Source organism: Rhamphochromis longiceps, linkage group LG5 (assembly GCF_057381845.1).
Source record: "Rhamphochromis longiceps isolate RC_006_pf linkage group LG5, R_longiceps_female_GT1.1, whole genome shotgun sequence".
Lineage (NCBI taxonomy): Eukaryota > Metazoa > Chordata > Actinopteri > Cichliformes > Cichlidae > Rhamphochromis > Rhamphochromis longiceps.
In genome coordinates this window covers 38,207,895-38,229,469 of record NC_140561.1, presented here as the reverse complement: position 1 = coordinate 38,229,469, position 21,575 = coordinate 38,207,895, and the positions used below count along the sequence as shown (strand labels likewise).

Genomic DNA, 21,575 nt, shown 5'->3' with positions numbered 1-21,575 from the left:
ACTATAAAACTGACGCTACATTAAATTAATCCATAAATAATGTGATTAGTTATTTGCTATAATCAGTGTAATATTTCAAATTATGATACTTCAAAAGGCCTTTTGCGCATTGGTATGACCTGGGTTGTGTCACTGGAATACCTGAGTAAATATTCAAACATATTACATACATCCAGTTTTTTCAGTACGTGGAGGATCTCTTGACGATGAGTACAGGTTCATAATTTAAAGCCACCTGCAGATGGAGAGATTTGAGCATAACTGTAAATGTAAAATGGTACCTTTTTTTAAAGTTATGCTGTACATAAATAAAGCTATCACAGAGGTGGCCACAGAGTCGGCTGATCATTCATTACTCAATCCAAGTGAGATGAGCTTCAGGGCATGATGGCTGGATATTGTCCTTCAGGATTAAGGAAGATAAACATCCTTCCACACCTTTCATGGCCTCCATGGAGGTCTTACTGGTGTTTCACTGCTAATCAGCCACAAAATGCAGTTTGGAGAATGTAGGAAAAGAAAAATATCTAGTCTAACTGCATTATTCACCACATGAACGTGAAATCAAAATAATTTTAGCTACCATTTTGTTATCACAAACAGCAGCAAGCGGGATGAAGCTCTTCGTTTCTGGGGTCGGTTTCCTCAAACTGTAGTTTTCCTGGCTCAAACGTCATGTTTTTGTTAACATACAATAAAGAAAAAAGCTTAATTTTAGAGAAAAAAAAGGTCATATCGTTAGCTTCATAGCATAAGTGCCTAAGTCATTGACTTAGTCAAATGACTTAGGCAATTATGCTATGAAGCTAACGATATAATAACGTCAGCAAATTCGTGCTAATTTAACCCTCAAAATCACAATAATCTATTTTATTTTCGGGCAGCTTTGAAATCAGCGGGCAATTAAAACGAGTAATTGAAGGTGTGTTTGCAGGTGTGCGGGAGCCTAGCTAAAACTCACAGGCTAGCAGGGTGCTATCCACAGTCCAGGTTAGGCACACACACACAAGAGGCGGCAGAGAGGCCAATAAAGTAGCATTTGGTTACCTGTTTGTTCAGATAAACGTGTCCTACACCGGTTTTGAGGCTAATTTTGGTGATTTTTCTGTCTTTGGGGCACGGTTTTAAGGATGAATTCGCTAACAGCGGAGCTTGCTGATGTTTTTTTGGAGGACTCTGAAAATGATGTGACATTTCACGGCTTTTCCGACACTGAACTCAAAGATGAGGTAGGATTTTGTTTGGTTTTAGACCTTTAACCCTTCATATATACTGGGGTGACCAGAAAGCCAAGTACTAACTTGGAGTGGTTGTTTATGTGGGACACATTAGGCTGAGAGGTGGCTTAAATTGTTTATATACTACATTTAAAAAGAAAAAAGCACCAACTCTACAAGCTAATGTGTTTTATTTGAAGACGATTTTTACCACTTCTTCTGAGCATCAATTGATACTAACCTCCTTTTTATGATTTAATAAATCTGTATTCTCTTTTTCTTTTGTAATGATTCTTAAAGATGTAATCATGTGTGGGTTTTCTCTGGCAATAATTAGAATCGGCATGTATTTTGGTTGTTTCACGATAAAGTGTTACCAAATCCAGTAATTTTACTCTGCATTCATTCAGACAGACTACTTCTGTAAAGGGATTTGGCAAAAAGATCTGTTATTCTGTGTTGATATTCAGCAGAATTGCAGTTTTGGAGATGAAGCTCAGCCTGACATTTTCCCCAAGGAGGAGGAAACTACATCTAAAGCATCTGCTACTTCTACAGTTAAGCCCTTCAGGCTGAGGGTGGCTCTGCGCTCAGCTCCCTCTACCCAGCAGTCTACCGACGATGAGGATTCAGAGGCGGAGGAGAGGACGACACACAAGAAAGGAGTGAAAAGGACAGGACAGCGCAATAGGACAAAGGAGGAGAGACACGTGAAATTCGAGGATGGCGAGGCAGCAGCAGCTCGGCCTGCTTCGACTGAGGACCATGGTTCTGATTCAGCAGATGATGCGTCTGACACTTTCCTGGCCAGGAGAGAGCAGAACATTAAAGCCAACAAAGCCATGGTAAATCAGACACGGCACCACATACAGAGTTTAAAATGTGACAAACTGATGTGAAAACAAACAAATTTGGTCTCAGTGAATAGTACAATAATACTTTCAAGTGCTGACCTTCTACAGTGACTCCTGTTGCTCATCTTTAACAGTTGGCTCAGCTGATGGCAGACCTACAGAAAATGCCAGGAGGTGCAGGGCTGCTGAAGAAACAAGCAGGAAAACAGAAGGCAAAAGACAGAAGCTCTGTGAGTGTCGTGGAAAATGTAGGAATTTTCAGCAGATCTCTGAATTTTTGAATTTCCTTATGGATCGTATCACTCCTGCAGCATCCGCCGCGATCTGCTGCGACTGGAGGAGAGTCCAGGAGAAACCCAGAGCGGGCATCTCGCAGGCTGACAAGGTCCATGTCGGGAACGGAGGATCCTTTGGCCGCTGAGGAGGCAGAAGTGGAGCTCAGCTTGGAGGAGGAGCTGCTGGAGGTCAGTTCTGTCACTTATCAGCAGCCAGTTAAAGTCTACAAGGCCTTTGGAGCATTTGTTCAATATAGTGCAGTAATGTACATATTTACATGTGATTTATTTATTGGTTTAGCTTTGAAATAGATGGCAGTCAAGAAAATCTAATAAACATTAGTGTTCTGAACCGTGCGTATGCTTTCCTCAACCAACACTATACAAACATTTAGTGAACCAGAGTGATAAGGAGTGTGGCAGTGAGTGAAAGCCATCATTTTATTCTGCTCTATTCTCTAATCTGTTTCTTGTCAGTATCCATTTAAAACTTGAAGCTAAGTGGATTATTCTTCTCATCATCTGTTTCAGGTACGCCAAGCTCCACGGCGTCGTGGCGTCGCACGAGGTAATCGAAGCAAACCTCACGTTATTCGTCCGGTAGAAGAAATCACAGAAGATGATCTCGAGTTGGTCGCAGACAACATGACCGAGAAAGTCTACAACAGTGTCACAGTGAGTTCACTGCTGCTGTTATTCAAACCCCGTTAGCACTCAGTGTTTCCAGGCGATCAGGATACATGGTTGGATGAGGACTTCTGAGATAAACACTCTTTTTGGGTTTTGTTTTTTTTTAAATTCTGTACACATTGCCTTCACATAGTAATAAACCTATTCTTTAGGCTTTCGTGGCAAGCCTGTCTGTGTCCTACGGTCAAGAGAACATCTGACAGTTATATTTAAACTCCTTTTTATGAGTGTACATTTGTGACCTCCACCTTCTGCTTGGTGCTCTTAAGTGGGATTCATGATGGTGCGCTTGCCTTTATCTTTGGCTATGTAAAGTGAAGTATTTTCTATATGCAGCCTGTGTTTTTGTACATAGCCTGAAAGAGATGACGCTTTCTGTAGGTCAAGTGTTGACTGAAAAGGTAAAGGAGCGACAGAGCGACAAAACCATGCCATTCCCTTTAAACTGAATTTAGGCTTCTGCTCTGTAGAGGCTACAACGAAGCCTGCACAAGCAGCCAACACTGTTCCCATGTTTATGCCTGTGCAGCTGTGTTTCCATGACGTGTAGTTACATTTGTAGAGAGGTGCACAGCAGGTGATGGCGCAGGTTACACAGAAGGGTTTGAGGTTACGGTTCACCTAAGGTGTTGATTTACCAGAGGCAGATAAATCGACTTTAGCCTGGTGGCTAGGTAACCTAGCTTGGTATGCTTTTTTTTTTTTTTTTTCATTTTCTTTTTTTCCTTCTTCTCCACCTAATAATGATAACACTGCAGACTGCATAAACACCCAAGAACTGAGGGTTGTTCTATGAAGCAAGATTAACGGCTTAGTCAGCTATCTCAAGCTTAGAGTTTTATGTACCATGAAAGTGTACTTGGTTAAATCACCAGGGTTGGGAGCAGATTATTTATGTTCATTAAAAAATCTTAATCACTATTGTATCACATCAGATAATGTGTCTGGAATAAGCAACACTCGTAGGGATCGTTTTGTGAAGAAGAGTCATGTGACCTGTGAAATGAACCTTTTATCTGAGTGTGCACAGAACCTGAAGCGGAGAGACAACCGATAAAGATAAACCACCGTCCTGAGCTCAGACTGGTGTTTTTAGGGTTTTTTTCGAGCCAGAAACCTGGCTGTGCTGAATGGTGTTCATAATAAATCCGTATGATCAGAAAGCAAGTCTAGCTCCACATGTAGATTAGCAGTTTAATCAAAAATGCATTTACACAATCTAAAATTTGGAGAATGTTGAGGCTGGTTAGGGAATGTTGTAAAGCTACCTTTTATCATTAGTTTTATGTATTTTATATATTTTCAGGGTTCCACGTGTCATCAGTGCCGTCAGAAAACTGTTGACACAAAGACGTGCTGTCGCAGTGAGAACTGCCGTGGGATTCAGGGTCAGTTCTGCGGGCCGTGTCTGAGGAACCGATATGGAGAGGATGTCAAAAAAGCGCTGCTTGATCCGGTCAGACTGATGATACCCCAACACTGAACTGTGCAAAAGCAAAAAAAAAAAAAACTGTTCATCTTACACACACACACACACACTTATTAAAGTTTTGTATAGAGATATTAGGACACGGGTCATGTATAAAATTATAACAAAAATGAAACCTGTAGAAACATTGACCTCCCATCATACCCGTAGATTTGGGTTTTAAAACCTTCATTTTCTCTCCAGGACTGGAAATGCCCTCCCTGTCGAGGCATTTGCAACTGCAGCTTCTGTCGTCAGCGTGAGGGCCGCTGCCCAACCGGCATCCTCTTCCCCCTGGCTCAATATCACGGCTTCTCTGACGTCCACTCCTACCTCACCAGGTGACTTTGCAAGACTGTATTTTATATATAAATGGTGTTCCTTTTTTACCCAGATGGTTTGGAAAGTAGTGCCACATTGAGTCATTCAGTCAAGGGATTTTATGATGGCCTTAATAAGTCCTATCAAAGCCTTTTCCCCCTATTGCTAGTACAACTTAATGAGTAACCTAAAACCTCTCTTTACAGCCTCCGCAACAAACTCAAGACTGAGGTGGATGATGTAGAGATGTAATTTTAACACTAGAGGGAGCCAGTGTTCAAAGGTTTTATTGTGCAATGTTTTACTTTCTCTGAAAATAAAGATTGGCATTTTAACGTTTTTGACATTACATTCTTCAACTTATTTGGACAAAAAAGGGAAAATAATTTGCCTCAAGCTGGACCTTAGAGTGCTTAAAGCATGTGCAGACCAACTAGCAGAGGTTTTCACCATCTTCAACCTCTCACTACTACAGTCTGTAGTACCATCGTGCTTTAAGTCAGCCATCGTTCCAGTACCCAAGAAGAACAGGATGACCTGCTTAAATGACTATCTATAATATATCCCTGCCCACAATTGCCAAATGGTTTGAGAAACTTAGCATGTCACACATTAAGGCTGTTATTCCTGCAGACCTCGACCCATAATACGAGGCAAACAGGTCAACAGAGGATGCCATAATAACAGCTCTTCACACAACCCCTCACATCTGGACAGTAGTAACACTTATGTGGGAATGCTGTTTGTGGACTTCAGCTCCACCTTCAGTACAGTTCAACCCTGCAAACTGGTTAAAAAAAGCTAAGCAACTTAGGACTCAGTGACTCACTGTGCACCTGGATATTGGACTTCCTGAGCAACAGACCCCAGAACACAGAGAGCACACCACCTCCATCTGCATTCTGAATGTAGGTGTTCCACAGGGCCGTGTCCTCAGTCCCCTCTTATACTCTTAACCATGACTGTTCTTCAATTCACACCAATAACACCATTATAAAATTTTCTGATGACATGACCATTATAGGACTGATCAAGTACAATGATGATTCAGCCTACAGAGATGACGACAACCTACATGTGATCACAGCCAAGACTAAGGAGATGGTAATCGACTTCAGGAGGACAAAGCGATCTGACCACTCCACCCTCTACATTGATGGAGAGGAGGTAGAAAGCTTTAAGTTCCTCGGGGTCCAAATCTCGGCCGACCTTACCTGGTCCACAAACGTTTCCCACCAGGTAGGAAAACCACAACAAAGGCTATATGTTCTTAGGAAGTTGTATCAGGCCCAATTACCACAAAAACCGCTAATCAACTTCTACCGCTCCACCATTGAGAGCCTTCTGACCTACTGCTGTACACTCTGGTTTAACTGCTGTACTGTGGAGGACAAGCGAAAACTGCAGCGGGTGGTGAGAGTGGTAGAGCAGGCAATTGGCACTTCACTAACTCCACTCAGAGACATTTATACTGGCAGACCTCAGCAGAGAGCCAGCATCATCATCAAGGACCCCTCACAGCCTGGATACTGACCACCTCTTGTTTTGTTCTTTTATTCTATATTCTCTCTTATTCTTATCTACATATTTACATAAAAATGCTTTGTGATGACAGATATCGAAGCATGATGGCGCAAGTGTGCTGGGGTTACTCTCAGTGCTCGATAACTCTGTATCCTTACACTGCACTGATTAGTGTTTTTGGCTCTGATGTCATGTGCACGTGCTGTGGATCAACCGGTGATCCATGGACAGGAAGTCTGGACTGGCTCTCCGTTTAAAAGGTCATCGTTTCTGAGTTTTACTTTAACAGGCAGTGCAGAAACTGGTTTTAGCCGGTGGTGAGCAGACTTGTCCAGCTCTAACAGAAGAAACACTGCATGAGTAGTGTTGCAGATCAAGTGCAATTCATCAGCCACACCCGTTAACTGTGCAGGACTCCTCTGATGATCGTCTAGGCAGAATGAATAGATTCAGAAATATACTGCAGGAATTAGTTTCTGAACCATTGAAAAATGCGGTCGTTTTTCACAAGTTTTAACCTTTACTGTTAAAATTTTAACTTTTGAATACTTGTTTTATTTAAGCAATTTAGCAAGAGCATCAGATAATAAGAATATGATAATTAAATCACCTAAATTTGATCTTAACCTCACTGATCTACTCTTGGTTGATGCTGATTTCTGATATGTCTTGAGATGAAAGGTAGAGTAAAAAAGAAGTGCGTCATGGTCACAGCTGCAGTCCTCTCCGGGTCTCGCCTGATGAAGTTCAAATGGGGAAGTAGTGACTCGGTACAAAGTCCCCCAAATTCTGTCAGACAGCCAACACAGCAGAAATGAGCTAAGACAAAGCCAAAAACTGCAATTCTTTCAGTGTTTAGGCAGTTAATCTTCTTGTGCTCCTATTTTTGACTGAACTCCAATCTTCAGAGGAAGAACCGCCCCCCAAAACTTTTTCTTTTATTCATTTTCTCACATGCATGACTTGTTTACTTTGTGAGACACATCTATCGACACACATACTTACAGCTACGCCCCCTCCAGTCTGCTAGCTGTGCATTCTCCTGCACTGAGAAAACAGGTGGGCTGCAGAGGGAGAGATATTTTAGTGCTACAAATGAAAACACTGCAAGCAGCGAGTAAGGAAATTCTGTACGATGTCAGCACAACTGATTTACAAAGACATGAAAAAGTCTTTTCACTCTACGTTTTTCTATTTTAATCATCTATGGCTCTAAGAAAAGAACAAATATGTAAATATTAATGACAACACTGACCCCATTTTCATTACTGGACTTTATTAGAATGACACTAATAAAATTAGTAAAATGTGTAAAAGGTTGGTTCAAACCTTTGTGTACAGCAAAGATCAGAGATTTGGGAACACTGCAGTAAAATGTATTTTGGCTGAATTGTGACATGGATCATTTATTTGCATTTGTTCAAAGAAAAAGTACCACGTAATTTCTAACATCCAGTTCTTAATTGTTGAACGAGACAACTCGTTTCTTCTCACTGTACTGAGAACAGTCTTTAAACCAAATGTGCAACAAAGTAGTCTGAAGCAGCTTGATTTTCAGTTTCTCACTTTACATCACACAAAAGCCACAGTGGAAAAAAACAACAACCACATATCAGCAGTACAAAATCCTTCTTGTAATAAAATAAAGGAAAATGGATTGAAATGACATGACAATTAATACTTTTTAAATAACACGTAGAAAAGATTTCTCTTTGTAAACAGACCAAAGGTATGACTTAATACGGAATGCTATTTACGATTCCATTTGGTTATTTAGAATTATTCTGACATAATAAAATATAGAAATTTTAACCTGCGTCTATGATATGCTGGAAGAAAAGCAGTGCCAAAAGACGACAACGTGCATCTCAAACCTATTATAAAAGCAGTTTGTAGTGTTGCATATTTAAGATATAGTATATTAAAATATATTAAGATCTTGGTGTAATTTTTGATCCCCTCTTTTCCAGCACACCCGTTCACATTGAAATTACATTAGTGACGGTAGTTAAGACTCAAATGAAGTAAGACTCCGTGCACCTTATTACAGTAGCTAATCATGCACTTACCAAGTCAGACTGTGACACTGACTGTTGCTAAATTTTTCTTCCACACACTTTTGTTAAGAAATCATGTGAAGAAGAAAATCTTCACACACACACAATAGAAAATATGTTGTTCTGCTCTAGAAAATCTGTCACATTTGATTGTTTATTTAACTCAACATGGAAGCTATGTTTTTCCCCAAACAGATGACTCGTGACTGCAAAGCAGTATAAAAAATTATTTCCCATTTATGATTGGAAAAGCGAACTCAAGCCATTTCAGTTCACAGGCTCCAGCCACATTTCACTCCATCCACACTTCTGCCCTGCCGGCTCTCTGCCATCTGGCTGTGATAGACCCGTGAGTCCACAGTGGGCTAATGGTCGGAGAACCCTGGCATGGGAAAGGGCCTGGCAAAAGCTTCAACACGGTGGCGCAGATCTGCGATGCGAGCCACCGTTTCTGGGTCCTGAAGAAGGAAGTTCTTGAAGTCCTGGAGCTTTCCTGCAAACAACAACAGAAAAGAGAAATGCTCAGATGTTTATTCTTAGCTTCCTCTGTTTCACTACCACTGGACATTTTGTCTTCTCTCATGCAGCAATTTTAAAGACCGTGCACTATATTTGACTTTATAAATTCACTAATGCTATTACAGTTAATAATGAACAGTTTCAAACTGTGCTTTGGTAAAAAGAATTTCAACATGTTTTAGGCATCCACTGAGCTACAGATTAATCTGCCCCCCTCCTCACAGCAGGCTCACCTGTCTTTTTCTTGACATCCAAGGCAATCTTGAAACCCTCATCCATGAACTCGACAACTTGCACAAAGTCAGCTTCTTTGAACTGTCTCGAGGTCAGGGCTGGAGCACCTGACAGAGAAGAACACATCACTTAAGCTTGAAATACACTTCCCATTGTTCTTTTCCAGTTTAGATCTTTTAATTCCTGTTCTTGTGTTTTCCCCCTAATTTTGCTTTATAGTCTTTAAAAAAAAATAGCATAGAGTGGGAGCTTCTTAAAAGGTCAGTAAATAACCTATACAGGCTTGAGATGTGTCAAAACTACAACCGATCACCACATCAGATCCAGAAATTTCATTGCACTGTTGTGTCTGTATCGTTCTATTCTGTCTGGTGTTGCACTGTCTTTGCACATTGCACTTTATGTAGTCCTGTGTTGATTGTCTGTTATATGTCATATGCAGCACCATGGCCTTGGAGGAACGTTGTCTCGTTTCACTGTGTACTGTACCACTGCACATGGTTGGAATGACGATAAAGCCACTTGACTTGAGATGGGGGAGATTTAAATTAAGATTTCAAATGAATATACAGGGAAGCACGTGGTTTCTAATCCTTAATAAGTATGACCACCTCCTGGTGTGTGTCCAGCAAACACAGTGTGATGTGAAGCTGTTTCTCACCAAGTCTGAGGCCACCAGGCGTCAGGGCGCTCTTGTCTCCGGGGCAGGTATTCTTATTGGCGGTGATTGACGCAAGCTCGAGCACCCTCTCAGCTCGAGCACCATCAATACCCTTAGGTCGCAGGTCCACGAGGACCAGGTGGTTGTCGGTCCCACCTGGAACAGCCAGTTTTCAATAAATAGGAGGAAAATAAGTCACCCGTACATTACACGAGATTAAGGGAAAAAATACGCTAGGAATGTGTTTTACTGGTACGATCTTCCACTCTTACCAGTTATTTGGCTAAAAATATTTACTAAGGGATTAAAGAAAGGTGTATGTACACACTGCAGAGTATATAAACTGAAGGCTATACATCAAAACAAACAAATATCATTTTTGGATTTGTGCTTTTTTTCTTGTGTAATTTACATTTTGTTACAGGACATTTTAGATGAATTTTCAGTGTTAAATGCTCCGTGCTGAGTAAAGAAGTGCATGCTAGATTACCTGATACCAGAGTGTAGCCTTTGCTGAGAAGAGCTGCAGCCATAGCCTTGGCATTCTTTAGCACCTGGTCAATATACTCCTTAAACAGGGGAGACTGTGCCTGGACACACAGAACCAAAAGTGTACAGTAAGTTAGCCTTTACATTTGGCTCTGTAATACCCTACTCCAGGGGTAGACAACTCCAGGTCTCGATGGCCGATGTCCTGCAGGTTTTAGATCTCACCCTGAGTCAACACACCTGAATGATATGATTAATTCATTACCAGGCCTCTGGAGAACTTCAGGACATGTTGAGGAGGAAATTTGGCCATTTGAATCAGCTGTGTTGGATCAAGGACACATCTAAAACCTGCAGGACACCGGCCCTCGAGGCCTGAGTTGTCTACCCCTGCACTATTCCCTTTACTGACTGAAGTTTATGCAACATGTTCTTAAGCTCCTCAGCTTTAAGTCTTGAAAACAAAACACCAACAGATCCAAGTTTGCAGTTCGGTATTTGTGTGTTGTGCAGACCTGTCTGAGTGCCACTGCTACACCAGCAATGGCATGGTTATGAGGTCCACCCTGCAGGGAGGGGAAGACAGAAAAGTTGATCCTGTCCTCGAGGTCGTACATGATTTCCTTTCCCTTTTTGTCAACTGAGCGAACACCCTTCCGATAGAAGATGAGACCAGCCCTGGACAGAACAGAATCTTTTACTGATGAAGCAATTTTACAATTTTTACTCAGCAATTTGATTTTTGTTCCCACCCGTGTCTCTTACAGTTTGACCTTACCTTGCTCCACGGAGGGACTTGTGCGTGGTGGAGGTGACCAGGTCAGCATGTTCAAAGGGCGAGGGGATGGCTTTGGCTGCCACCAGGCCACTAATATGAGCCATGTCAGCAAGCAGGTAGGCATTGATGTTGGTGCACAGCTGGAAGAAAAAGAGGCAGGATGAGGGAACAGTTATAAAATTAAGACCAACATGTATACACATGTGGCAGGAAAGTTCCATTGTTCTGTGGTTTACAAAAGCGTTTAATTAGCCCTAAAAGGTGAGGTGAAAATACATTCTCTTTTCCATCTGCATTAGATTCAGATGGTTTTTGGCCCTTCTTATACATTTGTCCTCTATTTTAAGGTGACAGAGGACCAAGCTGTCACCTCAAAAAAGCTGATTAAGTTTTAAATACAAACACAAAGCTGATCCATCCTTTTGATACAGGATAACAAGAAGAAGAAAAGTGAAGCACACAACAGAACAGAAAAAGACGGGGTGAACACGGGGTGAACTGAGAATGCAGAGAGTTCTCCGTGCACCTTCTTGATGCGGGCATAGTCAATGAGCCGGGCATAGGCACTGGTGCCAGCGATGATGAGCTTGGGCCGGAACAGCTTGGCCGTCATCTCCATCTGGTCGTAGTCTATAAGTCCTGTTGCAGTCTGCAGTAAAGAAGGCAGATAGAGGAAATGGCCTTGGCCGGTCAATGATTACGTTTCAGAAAACACAGTTTGCAAGGACAGCACTGAACCCGTTATAAACATCTTACTGTAACATACTGAAAACTGGACTTTCTTAGTATTTGCTGGCTTATTGACTTTTGGAAGACTTCTCACACTGACATTGATAAGACATAAAAAAAATACATCAGTATATCCCAGCTAATCATTCGACACTGGTATAAACGGGTGTCAGTAGATATCAGTAGAAAGCTTTTCTACTTACATTTAGCTTGTAAGGCATTGACTCAAAGTAGATTGAGGTTGCAGAGATTCTTTTCACATCAGACATGTAGCCGTGAGTCAGACTGGAGTAAAACAAACAAACAAACAAACAATATATACATAAAGAATAAAACAGAAAAATCAGATTTATGAATTTAAAAAAAAAAGGGGGGGGGGGGGGGGGGTACAGCAAAAATACAGCAACAGTGAATACTAACTGTCCACCATCAGGCAGGTCCAGGCCCATGATACGATCGTGGGGATTGAGTACAGCGGTGTAACTGGCAAAGTTGGCAGGAGAGCCAGAGTACGGTTGGACGTTGACGCCCCACTGAGCTGGATCCAGGTCAAAGGCCTCCAGAGCTCGCTTCTGACAGAGCAGCTCAATTTGGTCAACCACTTCTGCTCCACCATAATACCTGAGGGTGGAGATGGAAACATGAACTACTGTGAATAACCTGCTAATTTCAGCTTTTTGTTAGAATTTAAACCTACAGTGATTAATTGTTTGGCCACAACGCACAATAGTTCCTTTTAGGCCAATGTGGCGAACTGTTATTTATGTGCATTCCCAGCAAACACAGCAAATAAATATCATTCAAATCTGATGTAAATCCAGCGTTCAGTCTTATGTGTTTTTGTTACAGTCAGCTCCCGATGAAAACTGCTTATACACCCGACAACAATCTCCAGCTACTTGCTGTCTATTTGTCTGTTGCTTGAGATTCAGCAGGTAGAACATATTGGGGGGAAAAAATAAACACTATGACAGGTATACATTATGGTAAAATATTTCCTCCATAGCGTAGACTGATCGGTATAAGCAAAGCCTTTAAGTACAGCACTAATTCTGTACTATCATTTGCAGTCATTACTTATCTGAAGGAAATAACAGAAAATTCATTAACTGAAAATAATATCAATCATGTTAATAAACAGAGGTGTAGCTGAATAAAAACCTACCTTTTTCCTGGGTAGCCTTCAGAGTATTTGTTGTTAAGACAGGAGCCGAGAGCTTCCAGAGCAGCGCGGCTGCAGAAATTCTGCAATGAAAACACACACAAGCGAACACTCAGATTAATGGCACGAGTGGACAGATGGGACAACGACAGCAAATTAAAGTCTGCGAAGTGATGGTGGGAAATTTTTCCCTGATGAAAAGCAATCAGTGTAATACTGTCTCTCTGTGTTAGCCCTACGACAGACTGGCAGAGCTCTGTCCAGGCTGTCTCTCACATCCTACGGTAGCTCAGATTGGCTCCGCCTCTCCACAAGTCTGAACTGAACAAGAGGAAGAAAATGGATGGGTGGATATTATTATATTAATATCTGCAGAAAAAGGTTTTTGTTTAGTTTTTTTTAATCAAATCATCCATTTTTTCTTCACCTCCCATGGAAGTATAGCTCAGATTATTTTGGTTTGTTTTCCTGGGAGTTTCTATTCATGGGTCAACGTGTGTTATTAAAACTACAAGACCCAGATTTACCTGCAAACATGCTCATCCAGTTCTGACATTCTCACACAGACTTTCATACATCTCCTCCTACATGTACTCACTTGACAAGTTAACACTGTCCTTGTGCCCCACTGTACAGCCAAACAAACAGCACCAAACAGAACAAGTTGCTGCGCTCAGACTTAATTGGATTCCATCTTTTTCAGGCCTAACTGAAATAGTGAAAGCTTTACCAAATTCAGAGGTCCAAAACAGCCCTAAATATGACAGATTTGGTTGTCTAAAATAAAAAAAATGTATGTGTGGCTACTGCAGGCACAATGTGAGCTCCAATTTAAACAAAAATGCTGATAAAGTAATCTACTCTGCACAGAAACTTGATAAAACTGTTGTCAGTGGATGATATGAACAGCACCTCCCTTGTCACTGGTAGAACAAAAGATAAAAGCAGGGCCGATTCAAATAAACTGTGCTTGGTGTGAAATGAAAAATGTTACTATTCAAAAGAACAGACAAGGTTTTATCTTCCGTTTCTTCTTCGCCACAGTAGTTGCAGCCCTGGCTGTGTAACATGTCTCTCTTGTATATCGTCACACTGGTCAGTAACAGGATCTGACATAAAATGAACACAGATAAATAAAGTCTGAATGCTGCCTCTCTGAATGGGGTGGTGGTCGTGGTGTGTTGTTATTCAAATGCTTCACCTGGAAGCTAACAGCTTTCTACTGCATCCGTCTGTCACGCCAACTGCTGTGCATATATTGTGTGTACACATGTGGAAAACTGTACGTCTTCTCATCGGAGGAATGTCTGTCTGAGCTGTACTGTGATGTGACTTGCAGAGTGAGCTGGGGAGGAGGCAGAATGAAGATATCAGCTTTATCTCACACTACAGTGGTCAGGCTTTGTGTTGAGAGGGGGCTGACATACTCCACTGAACTGTGGCGAAGAAGGAACAGGAGGAGAGAGAAGGAACAGCAGAAGATAAAACCTCGTCTGCTCTTCTGAATAGTAAAATGTTTTGTTTTCCAGCCTTGGAATGAAAACAAAGAGCTGCCCAAATCTTTCTGATAACTGAGCTAGTCTCGCTTACAACAAGCAGAGTTTCTTATAAGTGTTTTTACTATTAAAGAAGTCAAGTTTGAATGACTTCCAGCTTACTGTGGGCAGTTCCTCAGTGAGTGAATAATGAATTAACAGGAAGCTGGATATGAATTTATTCCTAACAAAACCATTTCTGCATTAACATAAAAGGTGTGTGTCGACTTATTCTGACTTTCAATATATGTTTATATTCATGTTAATCCACTTATTGTGCAGCCTATTCCATCCCCACTAGGGCAGGGCAATATGGCCAAAAATATTTATCACGATATATTTTTGAAAATTTACAATAACGATATAACTGACGATATAATTGACACTAGACAAAATACTTTACAACTCCACAAGTTTATTAGTGCAAAAAACCCCATCAATGTATTTTCACTTAAACAAGCAGATGGTTTTTTTATGTGCATTAAAGTTATATAAAAATTTAACAGTGCAAATGCAAATTCCTTGCTGACAGTTTAGCCAAAAGTAATTTCCAGTGGAAATTGGATGACATATCCTCAGCATAACCATGTATAATATCCACAAAAGGTTATACACATACGGTAATATTATGTTGAAGCACAGTACGTATTACTCCACGAGGCTCCTGACTACGGTAGCCGCAGTGCTCCGACAATCAAGCGGTGCGGCTTCGTAGCTTAGCAAAGTCGTACTAAAACATTTTTGACAGATTTTTGAGTGCCGTGTACCACATAAAATCAGTTCGGTAATAACGGCGGCCCACTTGCATGCTCTACCAAAAATTGTGCTTTGGTGTGTATCTGACGGACAAACACCAAACCAGTTCCACACCACTGAAGTTGCAGCATTTTTACAAACCAATTGTGCTTCATCCGTTTCATTCAATGATCCGCTTTCGCCCTTCTTATTCTCCGTCGCCGCCATGCTTTTTCCACCATGTGCGTATGAAAACAAAGGCACTGCGCATGCACGTTTTACCCATATTCTATCGCGATATTTCCTTTTCTTATCGTTGCCCAACGTTATACCGGTATTATCGTGAACGGCATGATATGGCCCAGACCTAATCCCCACTATAATTTGTTAACTAAATATACACTAAAAGAAAAAAAAAAAAAAAAGGCTTATACAAAAGCACTTAAATTTACATTTCTAAGATCTAGTACCTCAGATGCAATGAGCTCCAAACCACGGCACTGCCTGTCCTTCTCCTTCTGCAGCAGATTCCACATCTCGGGGTCATCCTGAGCCAGGCTCTCCTGACCCGTCCAAGGACGATCTTCATCCGCTGCACGGGTGGCAGCGTGAGACTGGTGGGCACGTGCACTGAGACAAACAGGGACTCGCTGGCACAGCGGCTGTGGGTGGAAGACGAGTTGGGAATATGAGGAAAGAAAATACAGAAAGGAAAAGGTTTGATTTAGAGTTTGTCAGCTTTACACAGATATCGCAGTTACAGTAGAAATGTTTTCTAAAACTGTGTCATTGCACCAAACTGGGTCATGAGTTGCCAGAGTGTGAGAGTGTGCGTGTGTGTGTCCATCATCCTGCAGCTAACAGATGGTTGTATTGGATTTCCAGGTACAACTATTGTATATTTCCCACCTAATCATGTCGTTCTCTTTGTAGCCTGCTGAAAGCTTATCATCTCAAAGTTGAGAAATCAAATTAGTTTGACTTGGTAGCCACAGATCATGGTGCAGTTAAAGTCCCTGTCATCTCCTAAAGTTGCTGAATTTTCATGGACATTTGTCAGTTTTTGGTCACCATGTTGCTGCTAGCTGTCCTATTACAAAGAACATCAATTCTCTAGTCTTTATTTGATCATTTCATATATTTAAAGTGTGATTCTAATTTGTCCTGTACAAATTAGGAGACATTTGCCTCCTTTCAACTACTGCGCTTCCCTTACACTCTAATGCAGCCTGGTATAATTAGAAGCTGGCGTGTTTTCGTGATATCAATAATCAGCATGGTTGTTCAATTATGCCTCTATCAGCACTTCTATAAACTGGGACCGACTTTTACAGCCTCAGTGTACCAGAAGGAGGCATATAGAGAACAGATTCAGCACTTCCTGCTTATCTAATCTGGACTGACCATGCTTCATCATGTGAGATGTTGCAGAATTAAGTCATTTGTGATTACTTGCGTTGCATTTTTGTTTTCAGTCTTCATGTATGTCAGGTGTGGGGAATGGCCCATCGAGCATTTCCTGATTTTTAAAGTGCTTATGATGTCATGTCTGACATCATCAGGTTAAACCAAGAGGAGGGGTTTCTTTTACCATAAGTTTGTTTTAGGATAAAAAGGATTTGTTGAATGTTTTTACTTATATAGAGCCATCTAGTTGTATAAATGTGTCAATCAGAAGAGTGGGGAGCTTTATGTAGCTCTCAGTCATTTGAGTTTTAGATTCCCCAGCTCAAGCTACTGGTACTGGCTAGACCAGTGGTCAGCAACCCCTGTATTTGATTAGTGTTAGTTTTTTTGTTTTTTTAAGTTCAAAATTGGAAGGTTATTGTGATCTTGAAATATTATAATAAAATTATATTTTATTAATTTTCGTCGCTCAAAATAAGCGTCACACTTCACATCAGAAAGCCACTCTCATTCAGAATCACAAATGGAGTGATACTAAGAACCTTCCAAGATGTTCCTTTACTCCAATGTCCTGTTATATTTTATGAAGCAAAGAGCAGATTAATTTTAGGATTTAAATCCTCGGAAAAACTTTAAAATGCTTAAATCACAAAATTAATTTCCCTGACAGAAAGACGTCGTCGTCGTGGACAAATCTCAACGCTATCCTCTGAAAAAGTCAAGTGTAGCAAAAAAAAGTACACAGAAATATTTTTCAATTTGAAATCACATGCCCTGACCACAAGACAAACCCTGTCCTGTGAGTCCATTAAAACTTTAATCAAGATGCACACCAAAATAATTAAATTCAACAAGAACAGCGTGAGTGCATGTGAACCACTCAGTTTCATGAAAAACGTCAAAAACACCAACAGCAGCGACTTTTAAAACCAGCTCTGAAAACATGAGATTTAGACTCAAACTTTCTGAGAAACTACATGAAAGTTCGGGAAAATGTTGAGTCAGCTTTGTTATGCATTCAGTATGTGATTCAGTTTTTCAGCATACCCAATCAACTTTGGGAATGTGGAAGTCTAGTACACTGTCCTCACTGTTCAATGACCCGATTTTAATTTGAATATATGATAAATTTGCACTGGAACGTTACAAAGACAATCTTTAAGAAATTAAGACAAAAACCTGATTTCTTGTTCATAAAAGGAGCCAAAATCTACATGAAAAGCTTATTTTCCCCATGTTGGATTATGGTAGTGTGATTTATAAGCATGCCTCTGCCTCCACTCTTAAGCCCTTGGATACAGTTTACTATTCTGCAGTCAAGTTTATTACTGCTGATTTTTATAGCGCTCATCACTGCATCTTTTACGGGGGAGGAAAAACAAACAAACAGCCCAACCAGATAAAATAACAACAGATGATATAGATAGCTGTATGTTATTGTCAACACATTATTAGGACGTTTTAAACCACGCCTGTATCTGGGGCATCCCAAACTTGTTCATATCAATGTAATTCACTGGAAGTCCGTACTAAGCTTGGAAAAATCTTTTTTCCTGTTCATTAAAAATCTGGGACTCTTGATAAAATAATTAATCATTTATAAAATGTTACTCAGCACTAAACTTTTGGTGAATTTATAATGATATTTTTAAACCATTTAGCTTCTTTTTTAATCTACACCAAATATCTGGATCCTGTCTCCTTATTAATTTACATTTGTATATGTTTTTTTTTTTTAATCTGATCTTTTTTATCCTGATTATGTTACAGTTTAGCATGTTTAGTTTGTATCCTCTTTTCTTATTTTAAATACCAAGCTTGTGATAACATTTTTGTAAAGTATTTATGACAGCAGTAAATACTGATGAGGATAAAGAGTCAAACAGCTGCTGGTGTGACTGAAACAATGACTTTTACTTTTCAAGGTGGACAAAACACCCACGTGTGTTACATAATTACCCCCGTGTAGAACATTTGGTGTTAGTGCTTTCTTGGTGCTCTCACCAAAACCTATGAGGCCCATTTAGCACTTTGAACATTATTTGGACCAAAACCAGCTTCTTCAAGTGTTGAATATTATCATCCGTTAACCTGTGCTTGCATTATCTGCAAACTGTTATCGGGATCAGGGCTCGACTTCACTCGACTTTATTAAAGCCCCTGTCAGCATGAAAGCCACTCATTAACCAGCTAAAAATACCTACAGCTTTTTCCCTTTTGGATAAAGTGGTGTAACACTAACAGACAAAGTTACCAAACCTACAGTGTGCCCCTCAACTTCTTCAAGTAGGCCAAAACAACACCTTACAAAAGTAGGTCACCAGGGTTTATATTTATGACTTTCCAAGCATACTGAACTAGCTTTGAATATACTGGGTTATTTTCAAAGCTTGTTGATATGAATATAATACTACAAAATAAATTAAACAAAGTGCGGCTTTAAAATGCGGCTTTAAAATTAATTATTCAGCATCTTTTTTCATGATCAAAACCTAATTTGTTTTTATATTTATTGCATATATTATTTAAACTCTTATTCCATTTCAAAGGCAGACGATACACGGTTCAACACCACTGCATGCATTCTTCCCTTCTGATCATCTATCAAGCTGTGCGGATGACACAAAAACACACATGTATGTCCACGCATCAACAACTCTAAGCATGAAAACACATCCCTGCCGCACACGCTCTCACTGAATATCATATCTTTAAATATGGTTCATGTGCCCCCTTATTAAAAACCATACACTTTAAATCCCTGTAGTTTGTTGCAGTTTGTCAACATGATGAAACTGAGCAGTCGCTGTTGCATCATCACGTGGACCCAGTTGCGTTCACCGAACTTAACCACTGGCAGCTAGCTTCCCGGTGGCGAGCAAACAAGCCTCGAGTTTGAAATGAAATGCATAAAGGACAGAAAGCAAACAGCTAGCGGTTTGTTGCATTCGCTAAATATAAACTGCACACTTGAGCTGCAGTAAGAAACATAACCCCACCAAGCCTGTGAATTGGTAAAGAGTAAACTCTGTCGTTAGCAAACAGCCAACCACGCAGAAATACGAGCTTAGTAACCCAACCGAAAACAACACCGGGGGCAAAACAGCGTAGAAATATATTTAACGGCACAGTTACCCGTGTGAGCTGTCTCAGAGCGAATAGCAGCATGTTTCCAGGTGTAAGACCAGACGAAGAAGCAGCGCACACACAGCTGGTACGGTCGAAAAGGCTGTTTGAGAGACGGTTGGTTACGCTCGTCCTACCGAAGGGGTCGATGGGAAGTGTAGGCACATTGTTTTGAGGACGACACATAAACTAGCGACGTCCCTGCAGCGCTCGCTCTGCTGTTTCTTTGCTTGCACACACTCTGTCCGTTTCAGGTTAGGTTTCTCTTATTCAGCGTTACATTTTGAAAATATCTATGTCTGCTAAATATAGCGGAGCATGTGTGACTTCTTTAATGGTGGCATGGAAGTCCAGCTCTTAAAGGCATAAAAACACTGCTCAAAAAATAATAATAAAGGGAACACTTAAACAACACAATGTAACTCCAAGTCAATCACACTTCTGTGAAATCAAACCTTCCACTTAGGAAGCAACACTGATTGAAAATCAGTTTCACATGCTGGTGCAAATGGAACAGACAACAGGTGAAATCACCGATAAATGAGTGGTTCTGCAGGTGGTGACCACAGACCACTTCTCAGTACCTATGTTTTCTGACTGATGTTTTGGTGACTTTTGAATGTTGGCGGTGATTTCACTCTAGTGGCAGCATGAGACGGAATCTACAACCCACACAACTGACTCAGGTAGTGCAGCTCATCCAGGATGGCACATCAATGAGCTGTGGCAAAAAGTCTGCTCAAACGGTCAGAAACAGACTCCATGAGGGCACAACGTCCACAGATGGGGGTTGTGCTTACAGCCCAGCACTGTACAGGACGTTTAGCATTTGCCAGAGAACACCAAGAATAGCAACTTCGCCACTGGCGCTCTGTGCTCTTCACAGATGACAGCAGGTACACATTGAGCACATGTGACAGTTCTCCACGGTGTCTGGAGGCAGCATGGAGAATATTCTGCTGCCTGCAACATCTTCCAGCATAACTGGTTTGGCAGTGCGTCAGTAATTGTGTGGGGTGGAATTTCTTTGGGGGACCGCACAGCCCTCCATGTGCTTGCTAGAGGTAGCCTGACTGCCATTAGGTACCAAGATGAGATCCTCAGACCCCTGATGAGACCATATGCTGGTGCAGTTGGGCCTGCAAGACAATGCGAGACCTCATGTGGCTGGAGTGTGTCAGCAGTTCTTGAGAGACGAAAGCATTGATGGTATGGACTGGCCCGCCTGTTCCCCGGACCTGAATCCAATTGAGCACATCTGGGACATCATGTCTCGCTCCATCCACCAACATCACGTTACACCAGACTGGCCATGAGTTGGTGGATGCTTTAGTCCAGGTCTGGGAGGAGATCCCTCAGGAGACCATCCGCCACCTCATCTGGAGCATGCTCAGGCATTGTAGGGAGGTCATACAGGCACGTGGAGGCCACACACATGACTGAGCCTCATTTTGACTTGTTTTATGGACTTTATATCAAAGTTGGATCAGCCTGTATTGTGTTTTTTCTGTTTTTATTTTGACTCCAAATCCAGACCTCCATGGGTTGCTAAATTTGATTTCCATTGATCATTAAAAAAAACCCAAAAAAACCAACAATAACAACAAAAAAACCCTTTTAATTTTGCTGGCCGCAGATTCAACTATGTAAAGGACAAAGTATTTCATATAAATATTTCATTCATTCAGATCTAGGATGTATTATTTTTGTGTTCCCTTTATTTATTTATTTATTTATTTATTTATTTATTTATTTATTTATTTATTTATTTAGAGCAGTGTATTTACACAATAA

At 40.9% G+C, this 21,575-nt stretch overlaps 2 protein-coding genes across 4 annotated transcripts; one reads left to right on the top strand and one right to left on the bottom strand.

Annotated features, from left to right (window-relative positions):
- Positions 1–921: 921 nt before the first annotated feature.
- LOC146670563 (cell division cycle-associated protein 7-like) lies at positions 922–7,474 on the top strand. Of its 3 annotated transcripts, none has more exons than XM_085407564.1 (8): positions 922–1,229; positions 1,688–2,062; positions 2,206–2,301; positions 2,383–2,535; positions 2,878–3,021; positions 4,343–4,492; positions 4,709–4,845; positions 5,850–7,474. In XM_085407564.1, the coding sequence occupies exons 1-8, from the start codon at positions 1,131–1,133 to the stop codon at positions 5,866–5,868; spliced, it is 1,173 nt and encodes a 390-aa protein (XP_085263690.1). In that variant the 5' UTR covers positions 922–1,130; the 3' UTR covers positions 5,869–7,474. The 3 variants fall into 3 exon arrangements, with proteins under 3 accessions (XP_085263690.1, XP_085263689.1, XP_085263688.1); XM_085407563.1 differs by lacking the exon at positions 5,850–7,474 and adding an exon at positions 5,032–5,428 and having other exon boundaries at positions 1,691–2,062; XM_085407562.1 differs by lacking the exon at positions 5,850–7,474 and adding an exon at positions 5,032–5,428.
- A 134-nt stretch (positions 7,475–7,608) lies between these two features.
- LOC146670562 (serine hydroxymethyltransferase, mitochondrial-like) lies at positions 7,609–19,967 on the bottom strand. The gene is made up of 12 exons (XM_085407561.1): positions 19,791–19,967; positions 15,719–15,910; positions 12,982–13,061; positions 12,237–12,437; positions 12,020–12,101; positions 11,614–11,736; positions 11,088–11,227; positions 10,825–10,987; positions 10,311–10,410; positions 9,821–9,976; positions 9,159–9,266; positions 7,609–8,899 (listed from the first exon to the last, which is right to left on the bottom strand). Exons 1-12 carry the CDS (start codon positions 19,965–19,967, stop codon positions 8,772–8,774), a joined length of 1,650 nt encoding a protein of 549 aa, XP_085263687.1. The 3' UTR covers positions 7,609–8,771.
- Between the last annotated feature and the right edge of the window lie 1,608 nt (positions 19,968–21,575).

Coding starts and splice junctions, on each gene's coding strand:
- LOC146670563 (XM_085407562.1), top strand. CDS start 1,131: ATGAATTCGCTAACAGCGGAGCTTGCTGATGTTTTTTTGGAGGACTCT. Junction 2,063..2,205: donor TTAAAGCCAACAAAGCCATG/GTAAATCAGACA, acceptor CATCTTTAACAG/TTGGCTCAGCTGATGGCAGA. Junction 4,493..4,708: donor AAAAAGCGCTGCTTGATCCG/GTCAGACTGATG, acceptor TTTTCTCTCCAG/GACTGGAAATGCCCTCCCTG.
- LOC146670562 (XM_085407561.1), bottom strand. CDS start 19,967: ATGTGTCGTCCTCAAAACAATGTGCCTACACTTCCCATCGACCCCTTC. Junction 11,228..11,613: donor ACTATGCCCGCATCAAGAAG/GTGCACGGAGAA, acceptor TTTTTCTTCCAG/CTGTGCACCAACATCAATGC. Junction 10,988..11,087: donor AAGTCCCTCCGTGGAGCAAG/GTAAGGTCAAAC, acceptor TGTTCTGTCCAG/GGCTGGTCTCATCTTCTATC.